The sequence below is a fragment of the Eptatretus burgeri genome, chromosome 17 (assembly GCF_056783735.1).
Source record: "Eptatretus burgeri isolate ZD-2024b chromosome 17, Ebu_testis_v1, whole genome shotgun sequence".
Classification (NCBI taxonomy): domain Eukaryota; kingdom Metazoa; phylum Chordata; class Myxini; order Myxiniformes; family Myxinidae; genus Eptatretus; species Eptatretus burgeri.
In genome coordinates this window covers 39,735,219-39,758,272 of record NC_140977.1, presented here as the reverse complement: position 1 = coordinate 39,758,272, position 23,054 = coordinate 39,735,219, and the positions used below count along the sequence as shown (strand labels likewise).

At 42.9% G+C, this 23,054-nt stretch overlaps 2 protein-coding genes and 1 pseudogene across 3 annotated transcripts in view; 1 reads left to right on the top strand and 2 right to left on the bottom strand.

Moving 5' to 3' along the window:
• Positions 1 to 23,054, bottom strand: part of LOC147009835 (interferon-induced transmembrane protein 3-like) — a 116,184-nt gene that overhangs the window by 24,832 nt on the left and 68,298 nt on the right. The window lies entirely within an intron of this gene.
• Positions 1 to 23,054, bottom strand: part of LARP7 (La ribonucleoprotein 7, transcriptional regulator) — a 37,468-nt gene that overhangs the window by 12,666 nt on the left and 1,748 nt on the right. For both annotated transcript variants that reach the window (XM_085862626.1, XM_085862627.1), the window contains exons 2-8: positions 22,377 to 22,584; positions 15,110 to 15,210; positions 14,865 to 14,948; positions 14,482 to 14,646; positions 14,037 to 14,130; positions 9,544 to 9,816; positions 8,548 to 8,794 (exon numbers count right to left, since the gene is read on the bottom strand). In XM_085862626.1, the coding sequence (XP_085718752.1) occupies positions 8,548 to 8,794; positions 9,544 to 9,816; positions 14,037 to 14,130; positions 14,482 to 14,646; positions 14,865 to 14,948; positions 15,110 to 15,210; positions 22,377 to 22,569 (1,157 nt within the window). In that variant the 5' untranslated portion in view covers positions 22,570 to 22,584. The remainder of the gene's footprint in view (positions 1 to 8,547; positions 8,795 to 9,543; positions 9,817 to 14,036; positions 14,131 to 14,481; positions 14,647 to 14,864; positions 14,949 to 15,109; positions 15,211 to 22,376; positions 22,585 to 23,054) is intronic.
• LOC147009840 (uncharacterized) lies at positions 3,147 to 5,463 on the top strand (annotated as a pseudogene).

Here is a 23,054-nt window from a genome sequence, read left to right as displayed (position 1 = left end):
CACGGTGAGGTCACTCGCCTCAGTCAGAGCATAGACAGAGACCAGGGAAATGACACCCAAGGAGTGACGAATCCTTAGTCTCATAATACGCTCGTTGACCGGTGTTACCTCAATTATCATTGGGGTCAGCTTATTGGACACAGCTTCAGCAACTCCTTGAGTATGGTAACCATCAGAGCGACCAGACCAATATTAGGTGTAACCACCCACCATTATCTCGCCGCGATCTGGTCTCCGAACCTCAGAGAGTGCTGCAATACCGATTTGAGCTTGAGCTCAGATGATAACAGAGACAGGTGATCATCCTCTCTTAGGGATAGGACATTCCAGGCACCCACCCGAAGGGACCGCCTCAGGTTAACCCAAGGAGACCGCAGTCTGGTGGACGACACCTCAGCACCACTCCGACACACTCTCCCGTAATCTGACCCAGGGATGTTACCCCATCGTTTCCCTCCTTTCATCAATGATTGGGGGTCCCAAAGGCTTTGCTCCAATCCCGCCATCCGGTGAGCTGCCCTGCGAAGGGAAGCTGCACAGGAGGTACTCCCACGGAGTGGGTTTTCAGATTTTTTTTGCGTTTTTGTGTTTTGCGGAATGAAGGGTTTTACGGTGGCCCGAGTGCAAATCCTGCCACCAACCTCCTAATAAAGAGTAACCCAACTGCAGGAGGACGTCCGCAGACACAGTTGGGCACTAGATATGGATGGCCGTTGGCTCACAAGGAGCTCCTCCGCCCTTTGACAGGTTTTGTTTTTAATCCTGCTGGGTGTCCATATCCAAACACCCTCCTCACCAGAAAACCTGGTGGGGGAGACGGTTTAGTCGCCGACAACTCGACCATGGAACAGGTTAGTACAGGATTACATGATACCTGTAGCAGGTCACAGATCTAACCTGACCTGACAAACCTGACCTCTTGTGCAAACTGCTCCAGTTCTCCCAGATTTGAAGGGTGCCTTCTCCCAACTGCTGTTTTCAGATCTCCCTACAGGTGTTCAATGAGATTTAGATCTGCACTCATTCCTGGGTGCTTTATGAAGTGTGTTTGTGGTCATTGTCCTGCTGCAAGACACATGACTTTCGACGGAGACTCAGCTTTCTGACACTGGGTCAGAAATTTTGGAGCATTGCGCTCCAAAATGCCTTGGCAATCTCTTGATTTCATGATGCCATGCACACATCCAAGGTAACCATTGCAGCAGCACAGCAACCCCTAAACAGCAATGAACCTCCTCCATGTTTGACTGTAGGGAAGGTGTTCTTTTCTTTGAAGGCATCATTTTGTTTTCTATAAACATTGAGATGATGTGCTTTACCAAAAAGCTCCAATTTGGTTTCATCTGTCCACGGGACATTCTCCCAGAAGGATTTTGGCTTGTTCAGGTGTGTTTTGGCAAACTCAAGTCGGGCTTTCTTTTGTCCCACTCTCTCAGCAGTAGGATCTCTCAACAGTGGGGTCCTCCTTCCATAGAATCCCCTTTCATTGAATTGGTGACAGATGGTGAGAGATGAAACTGTCGTACCTTGTGTCTGAAGGTCAGCTTGAATCTGTTTGGCAGTTGATCGAGGTGCTTTCTCCACCATTCGAACAATCCTTCATCAAGTTTTCTCATGGCCATGTCCAGGGAGGATGGCTACAGTGCCATGGGCCTTAAACTTCATTATAACATTGCGTATGGTGGAACATCAAGGTCTCTGGAGATGGACTAGTCACCGTGACATTGTGCATGTTTGGCTGCAATCTAGTGTCTGACCTCCTCAGACAATTCTCTGGTATCTTTCTTTTCTCTATGCTCATTGCGGTACACACAGTGACACAAAACAGCAGACCGACTCTTTTTCTCGATTCAAACTGGTTTTTATATTGCAGGCATCTGAAACTCACCACAGGTGAGTTCAATTCCAAAGTAAAGGAGAATCACCTGCTTGAAATTGAATTATTTCTAACAAGTTCAAAAAAATGCCAATAAATTATCCCTGGGCCATTTTAGGATTTGTGTGTGGAATAAGCTAAGATTTAACAATTTTTGGAGTTTTTTAAAATTCCGTTCCACTGCAAACCAAAGAAATACATATGTCGACACCAAAAGATTTTTTAATTTCAACAATTTTCTGGAAGAAATGGTGCATTATTTGAAAAAAGTGCAAAGGTGCCATTATTTTTGGCCATGACTGTATGTGATGTTTTAATAATAGACATAATTAATATGTTCCAATATGTACAGTACTGTGCAAAAGTTTGGGTTCTTCCAATGATATTCATACTTAAGGGTGGATTCATCAAATTATCAGGGATAACAGTCAAGTTTGTATATTATTGTAAATTAATGTCTTTGATAAATGCGTGTGAAACAAACCAATTTTAAAATAAATAACAAGAACAATGTCATTCTAGACTCAAGAGCAGCGTTTCTCAACCTTTTACCCTTGTGGAACCCTTGAAATAGTTTTCATGTCTCAGGGAACCCCTGCATAAAAATTATTATATACCATAATTAATATCTAGCTCTTTTATATTTTTATCGTAGTTCACGTGGTAAATATAATATATTTTTTTCGGATACCTGGTTTAAGGAAAAAATGACCCCGAGGCCATGGGCTACATGTGGCTACCATGCACCCCCCCCCCCCCACATGTCAATGGACCTATGTTTTTCTGAATCCCCTGGATGTGCTGAATAAGAAATCGAGTGTTAACATTGAAAATATAGGGATGCACTTCCGGTTTTGACCCTATAACTAATGGTACCCTAAAAACTGCTAATCACTGCTCCGCGTTGGTCATGATTTCTATGCCTCATCATATCAACTTGTAGAATGGCTCAATGAAGGTCAATGTTCACATGTGATATACCAAATAATAGCTGATGCTAGTCTGCTTATTTTCATAAATCTGATAAGTTGTTAGAATACATATTGCCTAAATCACAGTCATTTGAATGAGCATACCCCTATCCAGGGATATTCGCGCACTGACTGACACTTTCATGTTTCACATCTTTTTATTTTACTGATAAGTTTTTTTATATTACAGAATGTAGTACTCAAAGAACAATTAATTAAGCTTGACAAGTAAATATTTCCACTTTGATTTTATTCTACAATTCTTTCTTGTTTTTCTATTTTCAGATTGCACCTGAATGATGTCTAATTCATCAGACCTCGGTGACGAGAATGCGCCTCCCCCAAAGCGATTAAAGGGTGGCCAAGTTTGTAGTTCGCTTGTGTGCATTGTGCAAGTCCCAGGATTACAATATGGACCATTGCTACAATTATCTGCAAATGAGGATGGTTGCCAATAATTGGATAAATTGAAAGAGATTCGTGATAAGAGACTCGTCCAACATGCAGGTTCTGTTCACCAGATGAAGGACACGTGTAATCTTATTCCTGATGTCATAAAAGAGCACCATCATGGTTATCATAGGGTGTGTTATCAGCATTTCACCATGAACATCAATCGTTTGGCTACACACTCGAATTCACGAGAACCATCATGTTCCCGACCAAGCAGACGCAGTTCAGCAGATCATGTTGTTTGCACCAGTCTGTATTTTTTGCAATTCTGAAGGAAGGAAAAAAGTTAAAAGCAAGGGGGCGTGGACTACCGAGGGCATGAGTAGCTTTATTTCTGATGGTTGGCAAACAATTTTAGAGATAGCCGAGAAGACAAATGACGAAAAACTGCTCACACGGATTAGATGCCAGGATCTGCTTGCATGTGAAGCCAAATTTCACAAGTCGTGCAGGACAAAGTACCTACAGAAGCCAGATAAGTGGAGAAGTACCAATGTCCAGAACAAAGATAAGCAAGTTCAACTGACGGAGGCTCGTAATCATGCATTTCACGATGTGTGTGAGGTAATCGACACTGATGTTCTACGAGACAAGAAGATGTTGAAACTAACTGATCTTGTCAAGACATACATAGCCAGCTTGGAACTCACAGAGTTCACAAATCCAAACTTCCGTGGAGAAAACTTCAAAATCAAACTTGAGAAACACGAAGAGTACAAGGACAGATTGGCCTTCTGAAAACTGTATTCCTCAGCAAAAATGCAGTCCTATATAGTATATAGTTCTGACATTGACATGAACAATGCAGTCCGATTAGCATACGAGCTAGCTTTGACAGATATGATACAAGAAGCTGGAACATTCCTGCGTCGGGTGATTTTTGACAGTTTTGCTATGTCCAATGAACTAAAATGGCTACCAACTGCTCAAGATCTTGGAGATGTGAAGGATATTGTACCATCACAACTTGAGAAATTTCTCAGCTATGTCATAGGTGGAAAAGCCACCACTCATACATCTAAGTCACATCGACTGGTATACTCAATAGGACAAGACATTTGTCGAGCAGCTACCAATGGTGAGTGGAAACTCCCAAAACACATGTTGATATGCATGACACTCCGCCACCTGTTCAGGAGTGAGCGACCGATTACCTTACCGAATCGAATGGGACATTCAGAGAACTACTCATTTTCATTGGAACTAGAAACAGCTCTCGCACAGGCTGTGGATGAAACTTTAAATTTGTTGTCGACTCAAATCATCCGATCTCCAGATGCACCTTCTGTGTTTCACTCTGAATTTGACAACTTTGATCAACTACTAAATAACCTCACTGGTATGGGATCAATCCACACTGCCCATGGTATCATGCTGCAGGATATAGAAGGGAGACCAGAGGACCACGGAGGTACCCGTGTAGAAATACCATCCATTCCATGGAATATGACAACAAAACAACGCTCTCTAAACATCCAATCATCTGAATGTCTTCCAGATTATGTCACCCAGCGTAGGAGTCCTGAGATAACGATTGAGCAGCGAACATACCCCGGTGGTGAAGATGCCCAACACAAAGCCAGAATCAACCATTTCTTGTGGATGCTGATACGACAACAAAATTGAATGTCACAACAAGTACCTGGATGGACAGGATTCATCTCAATGACTGGTCAGAGACCCGAGACTCTCACCACCATAGATTACTACCCTGTCATAGCTAGCCCCATTACTGACTATAAAACAGTACAGGAGTGTTTAGGTTATGCTGAAGAAGCCACAAATGAAGTCAAGCAGAGGTACACCATCACTATGTTTGACTTGGGGGTATGTATGAAGGCTTATCCCCTCGTTTGGAACAACCAGGTCAGGTACGAGAAGCACATCATCCTCATTGGGACATTCCACCTGATATGTGCCTACATGAAGATGATGGGAAAGAAGATGAATGGATCAGGGCTCTCTGACATACTGTTGGAAGCAGGCTTAATAGTGTCTGGTTCCATCGAGGGTGTGCTGTCAGGGAAACACTATGACAGAGCAATGAACTGCCACAAAGTCATGCTGGAATGTCTCGAGAGACTTCTTCTTTCACAATATCTGGCAAGCCATAACGAAGCTGATATTTCAAAAGTGCTTATTAATGAGAGGAGTGTTGCATGATTATAATTATATAACTACAGTACATGTACCCATCAAGGCGATGATTATTTTGTTGGTGCTAAATTACAAATAATAATAACACAATTACAATGTACGCACGAGAATCATTCTTGAAAGTCGGGTTTGGACCAACTTTCAGCATACACCAACAAAGTTTAAAATGTAATTTCGCAACTTATTATCAAGGTATCTGGCTAATGTTGGTATTAAAATAATTCTGTTGCCGATTTGAATGTTATGAATGACTTTTAAATTGATGATCTTTGCCATATTTATCAGTAAAATAAAAAATGTGAAACATGAAAGTGTCAGTCAGTGCGCGAATATCCCTGGATAGGGGTATGCTCATTCAAATGACTGTGATTTAGGCAATATGAATAGTAACAACTTATCAGACAAATGAAAATAAGCAGAATAGCATCAGCTATTATTTGGTATATCACATGTGAACATTGACCTTCATTGAGCCATTCTACAAGTTGATATTATGAGGCATAGAAATCATGACCAACGCGGAGCAGCGATTAGCGGTTTTTAGGGTACCATTAGTTATAGGGTCAAAACCGGAAGTGCATCCCTATATTTTCAATGTTAACATTCAACTTCTTATTCAGCACATCCAGGGGATTCAGAAAAACATAGGTTCAGCCATATATAGCCAATGACCTACCCCTTTTTGTCAAATTTATTGGCAATGAGACAGACCACGTCATCATTGGTGACGTCATCACGTACAGGCCGTGTGCTGTGTTCAATGACGAGTCGTTATTCCGGGCGTCCATCGCGCTTCGTGGTTGTTATAATATAACATTCCCTATGGTTGTTATAATTGTAAATAATATGAGGTTGAAGCCTCTATTATAATAACCTAGGAGTTTCCAACAATATGCCGTATGTGTATAGTAAAATTACGAATATTAAATCAAAACATACCCATCAGAGATGGGGAATCCCCCGCCATTGAAAAAGAAAAAAATTTAGGGCCTATTTCGCGATAATGTCATTTTTCAAGATGGCTGCCTGGCGGCCATATTTGATGTTCGACATGGCCGAAATTCAATAGCAACCTACTTCGTTCCGTTACCTACATTTCCAGCAAGTTTCATCGGAAAAGAAAAAAAATTAGAACCTATATCGCGATAACGTCGTTTATTTCAATATGGCTGCCTGGCGGCCATATTGGATGTCCGAGCAGGCTGAAACCATGTTGGAAAAAGTTCCCCAGGGGTGAGGAACGTAGTAACCAAAAATAATTGAAATCGGATAAGCAGTATTCCATTTATTACAAAAAACATTTTTTTCAAGATGGCCGCCCCAGTCGGCCATCTTGGATCCGGCCACGCCCAAAATCAATAGAGTTCTTCCTTTTCAGGTGGTACATGTGTGACCCAAATTTCAAATCGATATGGCGAACAGTTTATGAGTTATCGCACTCACAGCAATAAATGTTGACGCCCGGACGGACGGACGACCCGGGTGACAACAATATCCCCCTTCCTCCACGCGGCGGGGGATAACAAAAACTACTCAAAAATACATTAGCCTATTTATTACTGTTTCTCGCGGAACCCCTAGCGACCTCTTGCGGAACCCTAGGGTTCCGGTGAACTCCGGTTGAGAAACACTGCTCTAGAGTATCAGTCAATAATTTGTGTGTCCACCCTTTGCCTTCTTGAGTGCCATCACTCTTTTACCCATCCTTTCTGTAAACGAATGAAGCATTCTTGTAGGAACATTATGGAAAATATCCGTTCATACATTATATAGTTCTATGGTTAGTTGGGTTCCTTTTCTTCTTCTCTGTTTCCAAGTAATCACATATGGCCTCGATGTGACTCATCTAGATTCTGGGGTGGCCATTCTAACACTTGGAGCACACCAGCTGTAACCTTGTTCACCAATTACTGTTTTACTAGATTGTAAGTGTGTTTTGGATCATTATCTTGTTGGAAAAAAAAAAAAAATCAATCCTCTTCTTATTAAATAATTTCCACTAGGAACTGCATTGTGCTGCAGTATCTGCTTGTACTTCTCTCTTGTTTGCATCCCATTGATTTTAACATGTTTTCCTACACCAAAAGCTGAGATACAACCCCAAATAGTCACGTACTCTCCCCCATGTTTAACAGTAGCCTGCAAACATTTAATGTCATAAAGTTCTCCAGGTTTTCAGCATACGAGCTGGCATCTCTTAGATCCAAAAAAGTTCAAATTTAGATTTATCAGCCCAGAGTACCTGATTCCATTGTTCAATCACTCGATCTTTGTGTTGCCTTGCAAATTTCATTATTTTCTCCTTATTGTCATTTCAGCAGTGGTTTCTTTGCTGCAACTCTGCCATCAAGACCTGCTTTAATCAGCATTCTGCACAGTGCTGCGCAAGATGTTAATGTTCAGGCCTGCCTCGTTTCAGTTGCCAGCTGATGACTTGATTTTATCGCGCAAGCTGAACAACTTCAAGTGCTCGTCTTGCCTTGTGGAGGTTCTTCTGGGTCTTCCTGGCCTTTTCTTGTACCATACCAGTTTCCTTCAGGCATTAAAAAGTGTACCTCAAACCATTGCAGGAAATCTTCAGCTTCAGATTACACCACCTTATTTAACGTTACATTCGTTCTTCATGCCTGTTTGTGTAATTTATGACGTCCTTAAAAACAGCATCTTTCCTGCTTGGAATGATTATCAATTTTGTTTGACTGCCAGGCAGGCAGACAGAGTTAAAAAAAAACAAACAAAAAAACAAACAAATCTCACTCCTCTCTGCACACACGTAATTGGGACAAATTCAGAGACAAATGACTGCCAAACTACAGGTTTGTTTTCCGATTCGTGTTCAAAATATAACATGCAATTGAAATCAAGTCATTCCTCAACCATAAACTGACGTTTCTGGACAGACAAAGTGAACCAATTGCTTAACCACACTTTTCACTTCGTGCACATGGGATAATCAACATTCCTGCTAAGCATGACGTCCTAAACTTTAGGACCTAAAGGATCATTTGAATACATCCTAAACAAAAAAAAGAACACTTGTATTTAAGAACCTCGAACGGAAAACACTTAAGGCAGGAGCATATTACTCACTTTGGTATTACGCGAAGAGAAAAATGGCTCGCTTCGGTCCATTTTGCCTTCCTCCGTTTTCGTCTGGATGGTTCTTTTCCTTCCAAAGCAACCTGCTGTGCACTCTCCTTAACTTCCATGATGCATTCTGCCACGATCTGTTCTTTACTCTTCCCATTGCTTTCTTTCTGGTACTTCTGACATCCGTCAGTTCCCCATGCCCTTTCCTCATTGATCTGCTCTTTCTGTTCCACCTCATCCCATGATGCTGAGGACACAGAGACATCACGTTTTCAGTATAAGGAGCAGACAAGACCCTTCGCTTCGCTGACACGTTGAATCAAAAGACAGCATGTTGCACTTCAAAAACATATTGCACATCTATCTGAGTCTCAATGAGGATATAAAATGAAGTGAAACAAGGTAAAAGATCTTTTATAACACTGTAGTTGTTGTTGGTGTTATTGTGGCTATGTTGTTTGTTGTTTGTGCGCTTCTTACGTGTACTTTTTTTTCCATTGCTTCTAAAAGTACTATTGTATATAATTTTGTTTGCTCCTTCCGTGTCCATCACGCTTTATTTGAAAGAGTTCAGAAGTGGCTGGAGGAAGTTTAGGGAGTTGTTACCCCTATTGACATCAAAAGGGACCTCTCTCCGATTAAAAAGGAAACTGTATGCAGTTTGCATTCGAAGCATGATGTTGTGTGGAAGTGAAACATGGGTGATCAAAAAGGAGGATGAACGGAATGTTAAAACTAAATTAACTTTATTATTGTGTTACGGTCTCCATTATTAGGTAAATAATAATATTATAATGTCACTTGCAACTAAAACCATTGTTATACCAAGCTTATGGCTTTGCTTTTAAACCCAAACGTTACGGTTAGGAAACAAAGTGTAATTTTCCCATCATAAATAATGGAAAACGAGGGTTATAAAGGTAAGTAACCTCTTTGTTAAGTGGGGTATACCTGTATTAGACAGAAACCAATGTTCAAGAGATTGTGAATGCTTACCAGTTTCATCATTTTTTCTTCGTCTCTTTTGGACAGCTCCAACAGCATCCTTTTCGACACTGTTCTTCTCTTTGTCAAACTGACCACCGTCAGTTTCTTCAGTCTCTTCCCTCTTGCGTTTTCGAGGCACCACTTCCACAGAACAATCTTCGAGTAAGTCCTTTGTCTTGCAGTCAGTCGTTTTTGGCTTGCTCTTCCTTTTCTTTTTTGTTCTGTCCCTTTTTCCGGTTTTACCACCTTCAAGCCTCCCTCCGAACTTGCTTTTCAATGGATCTACAGAAACAAACCACAATGAGCTCCAAACTCAAACCACCCTGTTGACACACACAGGATGGCACCTCCAAGGTGTGGGAAAGGACAAATGTCTTTTGAGAACAGAAACGCTGCTTTAAAAAAATTAAAAAAAAATCACAGTGGCAAAGGTAACATCGTTTTCCGTATTCAAATAAATAACTTGAAAACAAACAAACAAACAAAACCCCAGAAATTATCTCAAAATGCAAAGCCCATCTACGTTGGCTTTGTACTCAAACTAAACTTGATGAAAACGACAGTTGAAAACATTTGGACATTATTTCTGTTCTCCATATTCTCATAATAAAAGTTTGTTGAAGATTTGATGACAAAAGCTTAAATGGTAAATATGTTATCACCTGGACAGACACACTGATGCTCAATAAATAAAGAAACACGGAAGTAATAAATAAATAAAAAAGGGGGCGTCTCGCGCTTGACGCACTGTGGCAGGGCTGATAAGGGATATTTATAGTCTCTACGACTTTGCCCTTTCATGTTTTGACCAAATTTTTAATTATTTTCTCCATATTCTCATAATATGAATGATGTTATTCATTTGTTTTTGTGCATTCTCCCAACTGCTGGTTTGTTGAAAACATGATGACAAAATCTCAAATGTTAAAAAAAAAAAATGTTATGGCCTGGACAGATACAGACGCAGATGCACGTGCACAAGCAAAACTCCGGACGGGCTAAAAATGATGAACTGATTCTCAACCAGACGCTGGAGGTACTGCCAACAAAGAAACCAGCACATCTCAAAACGTTTGCATGAATGCCTTCCTGAAAGGTTAGGACGACTACTTCAGCATGCCCAATTAGTCACACCACACTTATTACAATTACATCATCACTTCCTGCTTTTGCATGTGCGCCTTACAGGCAGCCATGTTTGTTTTGTCCTGAGTGTCTGGTCTTTCTTTTTTGGTTCCAGAGATTTCGTTACCAGATACCACTGGGAACATTTCGCTCCCGATTTTTTACCTTGTGGGTGACAGCCAACCATTCTTCTTCTACTTGTGAGGCGGGGTTCGTTCCCTACATGCCTGTGCCAACTGTTAACTGGGTGACTGGTCCACCATCACATGGAAGAGAGGCACAACAGTCATTGTGCTTTGATCATCTCCTACAAGCATCGGCAGCATCACTAGTATCCAGCAAGCCTAGCTCATGTTTCATAAAGTTACCTGGGCGGGAACACAACATTATGACCGCCAAATTATACGACATTGGTATTCTATTCCAGAACTAAACTTTTTGACTTGTAACAACTTAGCTAGTCAGTTCTGAATGTTCCGACTGAGGTATGGAAGACTTTGAAAATTATTGGGCTAACCATGGTCAAATCAAGCACGGTTGCAGAGCTGGTCAGCATGTGCGAAGGAAAGTTGTTACCTTTTCAGGCCATGACCTTGTCAGACTATGGCCAAAGTCACATTTGCTCTACGGCGAGGATACGGCGGCCGTACGCCCTCTGAATTGACAGAAACGTGCGGCGGCCGCAGAGTTTCTACGGTGGCCTCAGGGTGGCCCTACGCCATTTGGCTATCTTTTACAGGCCGTAAGGTCGCCATGGAATTATAACGCAGAGTTATAACTTTTTTTCATTTCTACGTTCGCAGTAGCAATTCGACAAGCCGAAAAAAAAACTGGTTAAAAAAAATAATAATAATTTAACCCATTCGTTACCGTCCGTCTGGCCGCACGTTCGCCTTAGGGCCCCCCTGCGGTCGCCTTGCGGGCACCTTGAGGCTATCTTGCGTCTGCCTTGAAAATTCTATGGCCGCCGCAGGGCCCCCTTAAGGTCACCGTGGGACATCAAATAAAAGACCGTATGGCAACCCCATGTTTTCGGTCTCCACAATCTCTAAATACGCCGAGCGGCTCCCCGAAAAATAAAAACATATGTGACTGCTACATTGTGTGACCGTGGAAATACTGCGGCCGCCGTATAATTGCTAGTGACCGTAGATTTTGGAGACCCCACGGCTGCCGTGGCAAATGTGACTTAGGCCTATATCATTCATGTTGACATAATTATGTTGCTGTGAAGTTGATCTCATTAATCGAATAAATCACATTTTAAAAACCAATTCAAGTTGTTCAATTGCAGCCTCAAAGATGACTTGCACAAAGACCCGTGGAGTAAACAGGAAATGTTTGATTGATGTTCGACTATGACAACTACAACCACATTACTTGATGCATGATCACTAAATAATACATTTGACGATTTAGAAGTCACCATCGATTTGCGGCATTGAAACATCCATCTGATTGCTGTTACCGAAACATGGTTTTCAGCTGACAATGCAGCATCGTCATACCATATGGAATACTTCTGCCAATTTCATCGTCATAATCGTTTGGGTGGTGGGATTGCTTTTTATGTACGTGAGGACATTAATACCAAGGAAGTTTATATCAACCTGATTCCACATTATCTTGAACTCATGTGGGGAAGGGCTTCAGTCGTCTGACCTGGTACACTTACACAAAAGAAATTTTCATCCGCGTACTATACCCACCACATTGTTCGTAGTTCAAGGACGAGCTTAACAATCACATCATTAACATGGCTGATTATATCTGCACGATCTTGTCATAAAGCCCCATTTATTATCATGGGTGACTTTAATGATTCAGCAACTGAATCGTTATCGCGGCATCCATTATTGTCCCAAGCTGTAAGTAAAGCCACCAGAGGGACAGCAATACTTCATAAAATCTTGACTGATGATTATTACAAAATGAATATTGTAGCCCCCATAATCAACTAGTGATCATTCGGTGGTAGTATTTCATCCATGTCAGCGTATCCCATCTTGGAAATTGGTAAAGATTTTCCTCCGGCCCTTCCGCGAATCATCAATACGTGCTTTTTGGTCAATGGATTCCGTTGATAGATTGGTTAATAATTACTGGTTGCAATGATGCCAATGTTATGACTGAGCAACTGCATCAGTTTGTCAATAATCAATTTAAACAACACTTTCAACAAATTATTATTGGCTGCCATGACAAGCCATGGATGACCAATAGTATTCATAGACTCTTGGTTCAGTGTGATATGGCATTCAGACTGGGGTCTGACACCGACAGACGTCTACGAAGTGAGATTCAACATGAACTTAAACAGGCAAAGATTAACTTTTTAAATCGTAAGATTAACCATTTGAAGCAATCCGAAAAGTCCGCTTTATCTATTTTCTGACGACTCCACTCTGCCATGACATTCCTCATCCTCCAGATAGGCAGGCAGAAGCCTCTTACCTCTCTTCAGAATTTGATGGATTCACAAGCTGGTCAAACACATGGAATATGTCTTTCAATACTGATAAATCGCACACTCTCACTCCGAGAGGACTGTCTGGCAAACCTGCCTTTCCTTGGCAAATCTTAACTTTTATCAGCTTACAAGGTCCTCATCTGCAACTCAGTAGAGTACTGCTCTCCCCTTGCACTTCTTGATGCTGTGGAAAGTAAGGTCCTCAAAATCATTGGAATCTCCAATGATGAAGCTGCATCTCTTGGTCTGTTAATCTCACACCACAGACAGGTTGGTGTCCTCTCAGTCTTCTACCACCTGCCCTTCTCTTTCTCTGCCCTCCACACTCCCCTTCCAGGTTTCTGCAGGTAACCCACTTCTGGTGAAACTCCCCAAATCCAGGTTCACTGCTCACCTCCACTCATTTGTTCCTCTTTTCTCTCGACTATAGAACTAACTTCCTCGAACTGTTCAATCTCATTCATCCCTCCAGGACTTCAAGATGGCGATTCACCATCACAGGTCACCCCCTATCCATACTCATGATCTTTTCTACCATCATTAACCCGACCCCACCACTTCCTTTTCATGTTATTGTGTTTTTCCCCTCCTCCCCCCTCCTCCTCCTCATCCTCTTTTTCTTTTTTTTGTTCCAATTCTGCTTCCCCCCCCCAACTTCCTGTGTTTCAGCTTGTATCCAACTTGTTCACCCCATGTGTCCTCTTCCCTCTCCCCTTGATCTCATTCGTCCCTCCCCCATTCTTCCTCCAAGCATCCCTCTGTTGTGTCCCTCTACCCTGCTGTTGATGTGTTTTTCCCCTATTCCAGTATGCTCTCTCAGTTCTGTTATGTTTTGGTCTGTTCTGTGTTCCAGCTCTTCTACAAGCTTCGACTTATTATAAGAAAACAAAAAAAGGTAGGAAATCACCTTTGTGGTGAAATTCTCCAAGTATAGGTTTCTTCTTTCGCGTCTTTGGAAATATTCCAGGGTTTTGAGCATCTTCTGGTGGATTATTTAATACCTGAAAATAAAATCACAATTATTAACAAAGTTATGAAAAAGTAGTAAGTATTCTGATCATGAAAACACAACACTTTAATAACTTTTAACAGAGCTGTTTGGCCAACATAAAGTTATGAAAATCAAAGCTGAGAGGAGTCAGTGTTGTGGCATCTGCAACGTGTAGGTAATGTCGTAGGTGGGCTGGGGATGTGAAGTGCAACAAGAGATTTGTGAAACCCATACTGTACTGGGAATTGAGTAAAGCGTGACAATATCATGGAATACGAGCGCATCCAACTTGGAAATCATTGACATGCAATTCAACCGTGAAAAGTGCTTTTTTATTGTTGGCCTAACAATTGATACAAACCTTTACAGCTCGCTGGGCATCGTGGGTTGAAGCAAACTCCACAAAAGCAAATCCTTTTGGATCACCGGACGAGGCGAAGCGAGGAACCGACACGTACACCACTGGTCCCACAGCCCCAAACACCTGCTCCAGCCAGTCATGGTTCACGCCTCGAGGGAGAAGTTCCTGGGTGGTCAAGGGAGGGGTGTCACGAGAGAAAGAATGAGCATTCCGGTTGCTTTTTGATCTGAGAAATTTGGAATTTGTGAAATTCAAAGGAAAATGTCAGGGCCCACAAGGAAATCAACATTAATCCAGGATTGGACTTCATAAGCAGCACTAACAGTTAATGAATATCTCGGTGTGTGCACGATATGTGATCAGATCAGTTGAGCGACACGTACCACATACACCGTCCTCTCATCAACGTCTACTGGCTTCTGCCCCAGCGGAACTTTCCGACGAATCCTTTTTCCATCAGGACTCACCTAGAGATTCCCCCAGGAGGAACAGGGTGGAAAGACGTGCACAACAATTGATCAATAATAGCTCGACAAAAGAAGGAAAGCGCTTTAAAATGTGCGCTCAGAATAAAATAAAAAAGTGGAGGGGAGGGGAGGGGAGGAAGCTGATACTCCAAAGAAGTCACCTCGAGTGTCACAGAAGATTTTAGAGCTCTTGCAACTAACGCAATATCTGTTGTGAGCTCCTTCATCTTGTTGAACATCATCAGAGAAGATATTGCAATATCTAACAAAAGAAAAAGCAGAAAAGCAAAATCATTATTACGAAAAATAATGCACTCGGAAGAAAAGTTGTATAACATTATGAGAGAAAACTAAGGACAGAAGAAAAAGAGCTTAACAAAATGACTACATGTTGGTAGACTGTTTGGTACACTGACCAATGTGGAATTTCGAAGGTAGTGCACCAGCACATTATGATCTACTCTTTTTGAAGGACATCTACGGTATCTTTAACGTCTACCAGTGAATGTTAGCACATTAGCAGACGATATACCCAGCTGTATGGTGGGGTACCCATTGCTGCAGCACCATTCCTGTGAAACACCAGGATGACAGATTATAGCTGGGTTTGGCAACAAACCCAGACAAGACAGCTCGACTTCCGGTTCCGGTTTTAGAGCAGCGAGAGGTCTCCTTTGGGGCTCCCTGTTGACGTTCTCAAAGCTAAGTTTCCGGTTGTTATTTGTCCCGTTTTAACTGTTTAATTTTCTCACCTACATGTTACTGTGTGTTGCTAGTTCGGTTTTGTTTCAAAAATCGTGCTATTTTGTGAGTATTTTTGTCGACGTTCTTACCTGTGCTTGAGGCCTAGGCCTAGGCTTGAGGCCTACCGGTTCCACTCGGTGTTCGATCGTTTTTTTTTTTTTGTTTGTTTTTTCTCCCCATTACCTTCAATTTCTATCCTCCCCATTACCTTCAATTTTGATCCTCCCCACTTTCCAAACATCCCCCATTCTCCCAACTAATCTCTTTCTTATCTCAAAAATAAATAAATAAATAAATAAATAAAAGAAAATACCCTACAACAACAACAACACGCTCACCTTCTCCCGATTCTGCTTCTTCTTCTTCCTCTTAACTTCCTCCTCGTCTTCTTCCTCGATTTTTTTTTTTTTTTTACACTTCCATGACCTAATCTGTTGAACTCTCTCATATATTAATATTAACAACAAAATAAATATATATATATATATATATCCAACAACAACAACAACACGCTCACCTTCTCCCGATTCTGCTTCTTCTTCTTCTTCTTCCTCTTAACCTCCTCCTCGTCTTCTTCCTCGATTTTTTTTTTCCACTTCCATGACCTAATCTGTTGAACTCTCTCATACATTATTTTTAACTACAAAAACGATCTTATAATGCTTCATCTTCCTCTCTCACACATGTGGTACTCTTTACTGTTTCACAATGCACTCCTCTTCTGCGATTTTAACAGACTGCTCTCATTTCGACCTCTCCTTCATTCCTTGCCGAAAAAATCCAACTATTACAGCGCTTCTTCTCTCCATGCTCTGAATTCGCCTTCATTGCATCCATCAAGAATTGTGTTAAATCGCATCTCTGACCTAAAACTTTTAAAAACCACAGTTTGCCATGGATGCTCGCTTTCCATCAAACATTCTTTTTTTCCAACTTCAGTGCCAACTCACCCCCCTCACCCCTCACTCTCACTCTCAAAGCAACCATCCCACTCTTCTCCCTCCAAGCCTCCCTCTCACCTCTCTCAAAAATCCCCCCCTCACCTTTCTCCCACCTTTCATCCCCCTCACTCTTCCTTCTCAAAGTTGCCCCCCCTCTCATCCACCAAGCTGCCTCCCTCCACTGCCCTCTCACCTCCATCTCTTCACTCCACCTCCTCAAATCCTCAACTGCCTTCTTCCTTGTCTCTTGTCCCCCCTCTCCCCCAGCACCACAGAGCCTTTTCTGCTCCTCATTTGGCCCCCTCCCCTCGCTGTTCTGCAATACCCCACACTCCTTCAGCAACCCTCCTTACCTGCCCCCCTCATCCCTTGTCCTATCCTCCCCCTCCCCCTCCACCTCCTGCACCCAAAGCCTCCTCCCCTTCCTCTTCATTAAAAGTGTGGACCTCAAATATCCGGGGCCTTCACTCAAACCTTTCAGATCTTTCCATACAGGTTGCCACTGACAAACCAGACATTATCTGCCTAACAGAAACTTTCCTCTCCCAAGACGTGTCTGACTCCCAAGTATCTCTCCCTGGCTACTCCCTCTTACGGTATGACAGACCTGAGCCTCGTCCTGGTGGAGGTGTTGCTCTCTTCATCAAAGACTCTATTCCTCACTCTCCATGCACTGCTCTCACTCCCCCACACCCCCAGGAATACCTCTGGCTTCGGCTTCCCCTCCACTCCCACCTCATGTTTATATGTGTACTGTACCGTCCACCGAACAGTGATGACTCCATCTACACCTCACTATCCGAAAACATGGACCATCTTCTATCTTCTCATCCAAACTCTCTCTTCCTCTTATGTGGTGACTTCAATTGTCATCACGCCAGTTGGCTCGGTGTGGGTACCTCTCTCACCTGCCATGGCACCTCAGCAAAAGCTTTCTGCGACTCATTGGGACTGACTCAATCGGTCAACTTCCCGACCCGGATCTCAACCAATGGTACTCCATCTCTTCTGGATCTGATTTTGACAAATTTCCCTGACAATATCTGCTGCTCTTCCTTCGCTCCAATTGGTTCTTCTGACCATGTCCTTGTCAAAGTGGACATCTCTCTGGCTGTTATCAGAGAACCACCTCACCGCCGTCGAGTCTGGCATTTCACTCAAGCCGACTGGCAGGGTCTCCGAGCAGCCATCAAACTGACAGACTGGTCTCCTATCACTACTTTCTCAAACATCAACTCATCCTGGGAATTCTTTCAAAGAAACTTGCTCTCCCTCATGCACAGATTTATCCCCTCTCGTGTTCAGTTGTCTTACCCTTCCTCCCGTCCTTGGTTTACTGAAGCTTGTGGCGAGGCAGTTGTCCTGAAACAACTTGCCTTTGCCTCATGGAAAGCAAACGCAACTGAGGGCAATCTCAGTTCCTTCCATAAAGCTCGGAACAAGTGTGTATCTACCCTCAGGAGAGCCAGAAAACAACATCTTTCTCATCTCAAGTCTGAACTCTCAAACCTCTCTCCCTCCTCAAAATCCTGGTGGCGTTTAATCAAATCTGTTTCTGGTGTATGTTCCCCCTCCATCCCCTCCCTTACCTCAAATGGCCGCACTGCTGATTCCACACGTGATAAAGCTGAATGTCTAAACTCGGTGTTTGCAGCTAAATCTTGTGTCCTAAACCCATCACTATCTCTACCCACTTTACCCAGTCGCACCCAACTGTCCCTGGACTCTGTATCCTTTTCTCCTGACAAGGTGGAGAGCTTGCTTTCAAACCTCGAGTCAGATTCTGCAACCGGTCCAGACGGCATCAGCCCACGTGTCCTCAAAGCCTGCTCTTCTGCTCTTGCTCACCCACTCTCTGTTCTATTCACCCTCTCATTTGCCCAAGGTCATCTGCCATCTGCTTGGAAATCTGCTAACATCACTGCCCTGCATAAAAAGGTGCAAAAACAGATCCCTGTAACTACAGACCAATCAGCCTTCTCCCAATCATCAGCAAGGTGATGGAATCCATCATCGCCTCAGATATGAAATCCTTCCTCTTCTCCAATGGCTTGATTTCCAATCATCAATTTGGTTTCAGACCAGGTCACTCTACCCTGGATATACTGCTTCTGCTCTCCCATCAATGGATGGAGGTCCTCAATGCCAGACAGGAAATCCGAGCCGTATCCCTGGACATATCACGTGCTTTTGACACAGTCTGGCACCCTGCCCTACTCACCAAACTCTCTTCCCATGGTATTCAAGGCCATCTCCACTCATGGCTCGCAGACTTCCTCTCCTGTCGCAGTCAACGTGTGGCCCTAAATGGAGTTCTTTCATCCCCTCTTCCTGTGCAGGCTGGAGTTCCTCAAGGTAGCGTTCTGGGCCCTGTTCTTTTTCTGGTTTTCATCAATGATCTCTCGGACTCTCTGGAAAATCCTCTATTTCTCTTTGCCGACGACTCCACCCTCTGCCGTACCATCTGTCATCCCTCAGACCGGCAAGCAGCAGCTTCTTCGCTCACTGCAGATCTGGATAAAATCACACTCTCACTATGTCTCTTCGAAAGGACCGTTTACAAAACCCCCCCATCCACTTTCTCAACAATCCTCTGGAAGAAGTCTTTTCTTTCAAGCTTCTAGGTCTCACTATCTGCCATGACCTTTCCTGGGAAAGTCACATTTCCAACCTCGCCTCAAAAGCCAGTCGCCGACTGGGAATCCTCCGTCGTGCTAAGTCCTTCCTCGGCCCTCTTGAGCTCCTGACCACTTACAAAGCTTTTGTCCGTAGCCTGATGGAGTACTGCTCTCCCCTCTGGGCTGGTGCTCCTGCCTCCCACCTTTCTCGGCTTCACGCTGTCGAAACCAGGGCATTTAAGATCATCGGCATCTCCCGCAATGAAGCTGAGTCTTTGGGCCTCTCACTCAATCACCGCAGGTTGGTCGGTGGTCTTTCTGTCTTCTACCGACTCCTCTCCAGCCTTGCCCCCCTGCTCTCTCTGCGATTTGTCCCCACCACATTTCCACAGGGCGCTCAAGGTCCGCCAACAACCCCCTTCTGGTAAAACTACCAAAATCACGAATCACTGCTCATCTTCACTCTTTCATTCCTCTTTTTCCCGCCTTTGGAATAAACTTCCTCACTCTATTCTTTCCCATTCTTCCCTCCAGGCTTTCAAAACAGCTGTTCACCACCACCTCTTATCTTCCCCCATCCAAATCCTCGATCTTTTCTACCCCCGATAATCCACCCAAGCCCACTTCCTTCATTTCTCCTGCTTTCCTTCCTGAAAGTCCCTGAAATGTCCATCTTCTCTTCGCCATGTTCCCCGTCCCATCCCCATCCCTCTCCCTTCCACAGTTCACCTAATGTGTCTGTTCCCCACTGTTTTGTCCCTTCCACTCCCGCCCCTCTTGTCTCATGCCTCCTTGCTGTGAGTTGTGTGTTAGCTCTCATACGAGCCTCGACCAAGGTATACAAAAAAAAAAAAAAAAAGGCAAGTTACACTACCTGAGAAAAGGAAATAACTTGCACCAAAAACTTTAACATTTTCACGCTCACGCTCACGCCGGGGGTATCGCTATAGCTCTTTGTTCTTCGAACAGGCGAGCTGAAAAAAAAAAAAAAAACAAAAAACAACCCATGGTCCTGCAATTCACTTCGCTGGTTGCCAAAAAGTGGAGTGATGGATGGATCAGGTAACAACAAGAACTGGATTTAGAAGATTTATTTACGTCAGTTAGTATTGACATGATGTTCACAGTAGTGAAACTCGCTGCTGTCTATCAGGCTTCGTTTTTGAGATATTGCCCACTTTGGTGTGATGACATCACTTCCGGTTGTGTCAAAATTAGCTCTATTTGATGAGATGCAACTCCAAGGTGTCTATAATTCATAACTTTCGAGATTTTGCCCACTTTCTGTATTATGATGTCACCGGTGGCCATATTGTGTTTCAGATCAGCTTATTTTATTAATCTAACATCCCAGAGTTAGTCGATCATATATTTATAATTTTACACCGATCGGTTAAGTGGTTTCAGAGAAGGTGAATTTTAAAAGTTTTCCTTTGATCCAATATGGCTTATGGCTGCTAGACCACGTGACTAATGACACCCTTGTTGTCAAATTATATTTCCTACGTGTAGTCAATCACATATGTAGTGTTGCATCGATCAGTTAAGCAGATTCAGAGAAGAGGATTTTTAAAAGTTTTCTTATGATCCAATATGGTTGCTATAACATGACTGATGATGTCATTGTTAACAGACTATATTTCCCTTGGGTAGTTGATCACATATTTAAAGTTTCGCAATGATTAGTTAGGCGGTTTGAGAGAAGCATATTGTTAAAGATTTTCCTGTAATCTAAACTAGATGGAAATTCAAGTGCTTTTGGGAACTTTTAAAGCTTATGATGACCAATTAGATGACTCACTTATAGGTGGAGGGGGAGGGTGTCATGAAAAAGCTCAAGTTCTACCACACCAAAGATTACTGCAGCCAAGTTTGGTCACAATACCATCAGTAGTTTCGGAGAAGTTGCAAGTGTTTACGGACTGAAGGACAGATGACACACCATCCCATAAGCTCATCTGAACTACCTTCCAGGTGAGCTAAAAAATAAATATTCCAACAAAAAAAAAGAAACTTTGAACGGTCAACAAATATAAGCATCATGGAGAGTTGAGAACAAAGTGCATTTTATTTTCTCTGGTTTCATGCTCATAACCTTCTCACAAAGGAGGCAAAAATCAAGGCCACCTTCACTAAACTTCATTACCTCCACCACCGAAGGTGAAGGTGGTTATGTTTTCACCTGTTTGTCTGTTCGTTTGTGTACAGGATATCTCAAAAAGTTGTGCACGGATCCGGATGAAATTTTGTGGACAGGTTGGGTGTGTGACAAGGACGAACTGATTAGATTTTGGTGAAGATCAGGGTCTGACTACTAGAATTTAAAAAGCGATTCTTCACCATTGAGAGATAGGGCTAAAAATGATATTCTATATAAAATGACCGTTTTTACAGCCATTTTTCCCTGCTGTGCAGGGGTTTGGCTTTTTCTTGAGGCAATGTTTTATGGCCAGATGCCCTTCCTGACGCCAACCCTGGTCGCCTCTTAGAACACACAGGGATATGGTACACCTATTCTAACCGGGGCATACACCGGGACCAGTACACTGGCACTCATTTCGCCGACCTCGGAAGGATGACAGGCTGAGTCAACCCCCTGGTGTTAATTCAGCAGCCAACGGGGCTTGAACTCAGGACCCTGGGATCCCAAGCCGCCACCCTAACCACTAAGCCAACACCAGGCAAAAATGATATTATATATATTTATATAAAATCACGATATCTCAGAAAGTTGTGGACGGATTCGGATGAAACTTGGTGGACAGGTTGTGTGTGTCGCAAGGGCGAATTGATTCGATTTTGAGAAAAGATACAAATCCGAATCTGTATACGAGAATTATTTAATTTTAAAAGTGATTCCTCACCATTGAGAGATGGGGCCAAAAATGATATAGTACTGTATAGCATGATATTTCAAAAATGTATTGGGCCCGATATGCCTTCGTGGATCAGGCATTACATGGTGAAGGTATGTGCTCCACAGAGTGCCCGTCTAGTTTTCTCACTGAATTTTGTCTGAAACAGCAAATTATCTTTCCAGCCAAAGTCAACTTCATCATGGAGTTGCACAATCTCTCAAGTTTAAATGTAAAATGATCGCCATTTGAACAAAGCACATAACTCACCACTGTCCTCTCCCATCAAACCGCTGAGGTGCTTGTCTTTGTGCAGGTTTGCATCACTCATCCAAAACTCCACTTGCTTACGGATAAGCGACTGTAACTGCTTCAGCCTCGAACGCTTCTTGCGTGTGGTCACGGTAAGGTCTCCAACATCACTTGCTCCCAGTGTTCCACCTTTGTCCGACTCGCTCTCCATGGGTTCTGCAACACCCTGAAATGGGCGTTAACACAATTCCATATTCATTACAGACCAAATTAATTGCATGATGGCTCGACCTCGACTCATATTCAGCTTAAGGGCTTCAAGACAGTTGTTCCCCACCATCTCAGATACTCCACAATCCAAAACTATAATATGTTCTACCCTCATTCTCCACTGTCCCCTAAAGCATAAACCATCCTTCCAAATTTCCAGTTTTTCTTTCCCGAGAGTTTCCTTCTGTATCCATCTTGTCCACCCCATGCATCCTTTTCTGCCCACCCTCCCCCCCCCCCGTTCCTCCCCACATCCATTGTTTGTCTAAGTCTTCCTCTATCTTGGCTTTCAACTCTGCTGATAGTGTCCCCCCTCTCTTTGCTGTTCCTTTTGTCGTATTACATCCTGATCCATTCAGTGTACTAGCTCTTCCATGAGCCTTGACTCTATTTTTTCTTTAAATAACAGCAATGGTCCCTCTTGTC